The sequence below is a fragment of the Asparagus officinalis genome, chromosome 8 (assembly GCF_001876935.1).
Source record: "Asparagus officinalis chromosome 8, Aspof.V1, whole genome shotgun sequence".
Lineage (NCBI taxonomy): Eukaryota > Viridiplantae > Streptophyta > Magnoliopsida > Asparagales > Asparagaceae > Asparagus > Asparagus officinalis.
Window position 1 is genome coordinate 21,654,089 of NC_033801.1, and position 7,146 is coordinate 21,661,234.

Below are 7,146 nucleotides of genomic sequence, written 5' to 3' on the forward strand. Positions count from 1 at the left end.
TATTATGTAGCCCGCCAATTCCTTAAGACCAACAAGAAGGGCGACATTGTCGATCCTCGGCTAAAGTTGAACAAGGTAAATCAAATTCTACAGCCTTTTGTTGAAGGAGCTATTGAAGGATCATACTTAATTAGGAAGATTTCTTAATTAATGAGAAAGTTATATACATGTGGTTTTTTATATATCTATTGCATTAATAGTACACCAGAGTGATATCAATGCAAGATCAATGCACACATCCTAAATCTACTAATTCAACAATTGGTATCTTTTGGTGTGCAATTAATGTGTACTGGATGTTTATTTTACTTTCAAGGGTCTATTTGTGAGCAGGTTGAGTATTTTGCAGCTAAAAAACTAGAGAAATAGTAAATTCAGAGCAGCAATACTTCATAGGATCTATCTGCATCTAACCCTAAATACCGAAAAGAAAAATGATAATTGTGCTGCAACTTTTCAACTAGTTTGGTACTACCACGAACAAATAAGTGGGGTTCTTTCTTAAAAATTGTAAAAAAATGGTGACTTATCATGACCCTGCACTTCTGTTTGTGATACTGTCAAAGTAGTATCAAAGTTGTAGCACACTTATCATTACTCTATTGAAAATATCATCTAAGTTTCTAATTAACAACAACAATTGGTATCTTTTGGTGTACTACAGTTAATGCGTACTGGATGTTTATTTTATCTTCAAAGGTCTATTTGTCAGCAGGTTGGGTATTTCCAGCTAAAAAAACCAGAGAGGTAGTAAGTTTAGAACAACAATACTTCATAGGGTCTATCTGCAATTAACCCTTAATATTGAAAATATCATCTAAGTTTCTAATTGACAACAATAACTAATTGCTTTCTAAACTGAAATAGGTGGTGAGAAAGATCAGTCATTCTAAAAGTGGTGCAACTGTAACCACAGAGGATGGTTCAGTTTATGAAGCAGATTATGTGATGGTCTCTGTGAGCCTGGGTGTCCTTCAAACCAAGCTCATTGATTTTCAGCCCGACTTACCAGTAATTCTTTCGCAGATTTTACAAATATCATAAATTTTTTTATGGTTAATTTTACTAACATTGTATTAATTTTTTCCTTATTGTAAATAGCAATGGAAGATATTGGCAGTATATCAATTTGATATGGCAGTGTACACCAAGATATTCCTCAAGTTCCCTTACAGATTTTGGCCTGGAGGAAATGGAACTGAGTTTTTTCTTTATGCAAGTGAAAGGAGAGGATATTATCCAATTTGGCAGGTATTATTATTATTATTATTATATCTCATGCTAAGAGATTAGTTTTACTTAAACAGTATGGATTCTATAAGAACCACCTCTATAGGAATGAAGTGAATTACACCATTAATTTATTGAATAGTTATAGTTCCCAAACTAATTCTTTAACCACTCGTGAATTGTATAATCACTTCTTTCTATGGGGTGTTCTAATAGGACCCCTGCTATTATTAAAAAATGTACAAAATAGTAGTTCTTCTGCAACTTGTCAATTTTCCAAATTTAATTAAGTACAAAAGCATATATGGAAAATCTTGATAATTATATCTACAAATAAGGCCTATTTCTTTTGCCACCTTAATTTAGTACAGTGAAATATGTTGAACTGCAAAATTAATTAACAAAAACAAAAAGAAGCAAAAAACTTGTAAATTTATATGGAGCGACTCAAGTTCTATTTAACCGAACGAAGAATGCTTTCCTATGACAAAAGATACAATGTCGTAAAGGAAAGATTTCTTAATTTTGCATCCCCAATGTGTCTTCCATATTGATACTTGATACATAGTATGCAAAATAAAAGATTGTCTATTAATCCCTCATTACTTACCATAGGAGAAGTCATACATAGGTGTGACATGATTTGAATTTGTAATAGTTTGCATCCAGAACAAACTCGTCGGTGTACAAAGTAAATGATTTTTCAAAATACTGCAAGAATGCATACGGAATCTAAACAAATTAATTATGTCTGTCTTAACATAGACAAATCAATTTTCTTACTCGCTTACTCATTTCTATACCGTATAGCACTTCGAAAAGCAATACCCAGGAGCCAATGTGCTACTAGTTACAGTCACAGATGAGGAGTCACGAAGAATCGAGCAACAATCAGATGCAGAGACAAAGGAAGAAGCCATGGAGGTCCTCAGATCCATGTTTGGCAGCAAGATACCTAATGCGATCGATATACTAGTCCCTCGTTGGTGGTCGGACAGGTTTTATAAAGGCACATTCTCGAATTGGCCCCTCGGAGTAAACAGATATGAATATGATCAGATAAGGGTAATGCATAAGTAATTTCTATATAATTAATCTCGAACAAGATATTTTTATGATTGTTTGTATTTGTTAATATTGCAGGCACCTGTCGGAAGAGTGTATTTTACCGGTGAACATACGAGTGAGCATTATAACGGTTATGTCCATGGTGCATACTTAGCAGGTTTGTGTTGTTTGACAGTGAGCAAAAATGTTTTTGTTATGTGTCAAACTTTCAAATTGTTTTTGTTTGATTTTTTTAGGGATTGATTCTGCAAATATGATGATTGATTGTATCAAGAAGAAGATGTGCAAGTTCATGATAAAGGCAAAGGATGAGAACTAGACAGTGAAATAGGCTTTGCAAAGCCTATTATTTACCATTCTCTGTTTTTCTTGTAACTTCACTTCTTTTGTAGGGAAATAAAGTTCCTCGCTACATGGATATTTGTAAGTGAGAGCAAGTTGTGTTGTTTCACGTAAAGCTATTTCATGATCGTGCTGAGGACGAATGCATTTCCATGAAAATATTTATTATTGCTCTTTTGTAAGGGATGGATGTCATACCCATCAATATTAAGTACGTAAAAAAAGGTGCTCAACCAAAAAAAAGACAAATAAGAGCGTAACATATTGTAATGTCCTGTTGCTTTGCTTTCCAAGAACGAAACAACTCAATCACAAACAAAAGTATCCCTACATAAACAATACTACAATTTAAAATAACAAAACGATGACACGAGCCAAAGAAGATTCTCTATATCTTTTGATTGTAGAGAAACTATACTTGTGACGCCCCTGTTTTCACACTTGGCTACAGTCCAAGGTGAACACAGAGATGTCAAACCCGTCATGCACCTCCACTGTGCAATAACATGTTTCACCAATCACAGCAATATCCTCTAGTGGAAACAAATATAAGTGAAGGTACAAAACAGGCAAATAAGGGAAAAAGATACTATAGACATGATGCAGAAAAATATATCTCATAAATGAAATCATGTCTCAAAATAAACTAAACTGAAATACAACTGAAAGACATCTGGAGTCTGAAATAACATGATATGTCTGAAATAACATGAATCAACTAGAAATCGTACTAAGGCAAACTGCCTTAACAATATAAGTACAAACTCAAAAGACTGAATGAAATATAAGACTACTGTGGAGTCCCTACTAATAAACCATTCGACGGCGACTATGCAAGAACTCTGTCATCCTGCGATCCTCCGGTGCTCTGATCTGCCTATAAGTTAAAATAAAATAAAAGGAAAAAAAAGAACAACAACAAGAGCGTCAGAGCGCTAGCAAGATTACCTCCATCCGCCCCTGGGTGAGGGCTACTAGATGAAGTGAAAGTTCTATCTATTAAGTATAGTCTACCTAGATCATATTCCCTGAATCTAGTGGTATTAATACTTAGAAATCTACAACGCGAGGCGTAGTACGTCGAGCGAAATAATCCAAACAAGGAAACCATCATATATATACCATATGCCTAAAATGGTAGATAACTAAGTATTAACACTGAACTAAAGATAAACCATCTGAAAGAAATTAATATTTAGAAACCCACAACACGAGACCGGTACCTCGAGCGAAATAATCCAAACAAGGAAACCCTCATGTATATACCGTATGTCTCAAATTATAGATAACTAAATATAAATCCCGAACTAAGCGATCGAAATATAACTGGAAAGTAAAACATCATAATAGACATCAGCAGGTATATCTCGTATATTTGCATAGTAAAGTATCGCAATCAAATCTCTCAACATTTACTAATATCACATTTGGCATCCGCCAAATACTCAAGTTATCAAGTAATCGTCTCAATGCAATCCTTTACCAAATCCTGATTTTGTTGCATAATCATGCGCAACGGACTACCCTGTAGGTATCCTAAATAGTATACACGACTCATTAGTCTCATCACATCTCTGTACGGAACATGAGTGTGGGACAAACTACCAAATAGGCATACTAGAAATATGGATCACAAACCTCATCGCACCCTAGTGCGGGATGGAATGTTAGATTAAGCATCCTAAGATCCGACTCAATGGCCTATATGAAGGGTATATCGACACCCTATCCCAAGAGGTATTGGACAGTGCTCATCGACAAATAGATATCATCGCATCATCATACGGATCGACAAATAGATATCATCACATCATCGTGCGGATCGATAAATAGGTATCATCGCATCATAGTACGGATCGACAAATAGGTATCATCGCATCATAGTGCGGATCGACAAATAGGTATCATCGCATCATAGTGCGGATCGACAAATATAAGCAGTGGAATGAAAATCATCGCAGTCTCATTTGCGATGTACTAATTCACTAACTCAATTGTGTAATCATAAAATAATATTATAGTCCTCTAGTGACACTCAAATATATTACTACATATTCATGACAGTAAGTATAGCAATCGAGCAGCTCAAACTCCGCGAACACATCTCAAAACAGCGCAAACATTTTCTAGAAAAGAAGAAATTGGGCCTAACTGCCCAGAAAATGATCAGCGCTACTGTTAGTAAAATAATCATATATTTTTCTAGGAAAATTATTTTTAGGAATGGTTTTCTGTTTCAAAAACTAGATTCACACATCTTTCAATTGGGACTATCTTGATTCAGTTTGAAGTTCAATTTCAATACCAGATTTCCGTTAAAGTCTACACACGTGCAGCAGTTTTCTCTGCAGGACATGTTATTAGTAAAATGAACATATATTTTTCTATATAAACTGTTTTTAGGAATTATTTCCTGTTTTGAAAGATAGATTCATATATCTTTCATTTAACACTAGTTTGGTTAAATTTGGAGTTCATTTTCTATGCCCAGTTTTTTGTTGAACTTCATACACGTGTAGCAGTTTTTCTGCAGGACGTGTCATTAATAAAAAGACTATATCTTTCTCTATACAAACTCTTTTTAAGATTGGTTTTCTGCTTTAGAAACTAGATTCATATATCTTTCATTTGACAATAGTTTAGTTCAATTTAGAGTTCATTTGCTATCTCAATTTTTTAGTTAAACTTTATACATGTGCATATATCACTGTATATTCATATGTGTTTATCTATATTCAATTATACATTTATTTACTCATGTAAACTCATTGATTTTTATCCTCATAAGTCATACAACAAATTCACAGCTTAATTACCACTTAGCAAATAATATTTCAAAAATGAAATAACTCTTAAGATTAATTTAATTAGGATTAACATCATAACAAATTAATTTTTCTTCGAAATTACACATAGGCTATCCACATGATTTATTATATATGATGAAATCTACACAAAGAACAAAAATAACTTTTATTTAATATGTTTACATTATTTAGGTAATCACAAACCTAGAAATTATACATCGTTAATCAACATAAAAATTAAATTGATTATTCCTCTAGGATTTCAATATGATTTAACATGACTAATAAATTAACAATGAAAATAATTTTTAACCCAAATGATCAAAACCACCAAATTAATTCCAACAGTAATGAAATAGTATTTTCAATTCTAACATTGGATTAAAAATTATCCTCAAAAGTCTAATTTATTTTAGCACAACAATTAGGCTTAAGCATGATAAAGTCTCATTTTAACTTCTCATAAATTTAACTAAGTTATAGGGAAGGTTTGGATGAGGGTAATCTTGCCTCGGTGTCGATGATAATCTCAACCAAACGTTCGTGCAAGATCCCTCCTCGCTGCAACGCTATCCCTTGCTTCCTCTTCACAAATGGCACATGGAAAAGTCCCCTGTTTCTTCTTCTTCAATGACAACGCTATCCCTTGCTTCCTCTTCACAAATGGCACATGGAAAAGTCCCCTGTTTCTTCTTCTTCAATGTCACAAGAACAATTTAGAAACTACAGGAGAATGGCACATGGAAAAGTCCCCTGTTTCTTCTTCTTCAATGTCACAAGAACAATTTAGAAACTACAGGAGAAAGAGAGGAGGAAGATGGGGCTGTTGTGGAGAGTTTGGAAGTTGGTATTGGGTTTGGGAGTTGAGCTCTTGGTCAGAGATCACTTTGAAAGAGAAGATGGGTCGTTGTTTTTTTGAAACTGGGAACTGAGTATGAGGTTTCTCAGTTTCTCCTCTTTTTTCTTTTTCAGAGGGGAAAAAAATGAAGAGGATAATATTTAGCTTCTGACAGTACAAATCATCCCTAAATTAAGCTAAAGAGAAGCTCGTGATACCACACCGCCGCGCAACGTCGCTCACGCCCAGAAAATGTGGAAAAAGACGCCGAAAGCAGAAACTGTAAAAATAAATCTACAGTGGCTACAGTAATCTCCGTTTGTATGCTACCGTGTTTCTTAACCTGCTACACTTCCACTTAATTACGCTAATTGCTACAGTATTATACACGCACGCCAAAATACGCTACAGTATATTGTACATATATAAGTTATGTATTTTTGCTATAATTTTCTCATCCGACCTCGGAATGAGATGATTTAAGATTTGTTGGAAAGCTGTCAAAAAGATCTACAACTTTGATCTTTGAGTTTTTCCAGACTCTAACTGCATTAGTGTATAAAATATATAAACTCTTAACTAGTCATTTCACCAGATATGCATTTGCACTCGTTTATTCACAAATATACATTGAATTGATCTCAAGTCAATTCCTATCACACTCAAACATCAAAATATGATGTTTATCATCATATAACATATTTATTATTATTTGTCATAAAATATTTAAATTTTTGGGGTTTTACATTCTTCCCCCTTAAAAGAATTTCGTCCCCAAAATTCCGTAATCGTATCCTAGAGATAAATAATACCAGAAAAGCACGTTGAGGGGATAATTCAGACAAGAAAACTCTCACATAC

The 7,146-nt window shown here is 33.9% G+C and overlaps 1 protein-coding gene across 1 annotated transcript in view; it reads left to right on the forward strand.

Annotated features, from left to right (window-relative positions):
- The window catches only part of LOC109819841 (polyamine oxidase-like), a 9,007-nt gene extending 6,252 nt beyond the window's left edge, over window positions 1-2,755 (forward strand). Inside the window, exons 6-11 of the mRNA XM_020385775.1 lie at window positions 1-75; window positions 868-1,011; window positions 1,102-1,251; window positions 2,041-2,295; window positions 2,374-2,455; window positions 2,535-2,755. The exon at window positions 1-75 is cut by the window's left edge and continues 28 nt beyond it. Of these exons, the coding sequence (XP_020241364.1) occupies window positions 1-75; window positions 868-1,011; window positions 1,102-1,251; window positions 2,041-2,295; window positions 2,374-2,455; window positions 2,535-2,617 (789 nt within the window). The 3' untranslated portion in view covers window positions 2,618-2,755. The remainder of the gene's footprint in view (window positions 76-867; window positions 1,012-1,101; window positions 1,252-2,040; window positions 2,296-2,373; window positions 2,456-2,534) is intronic.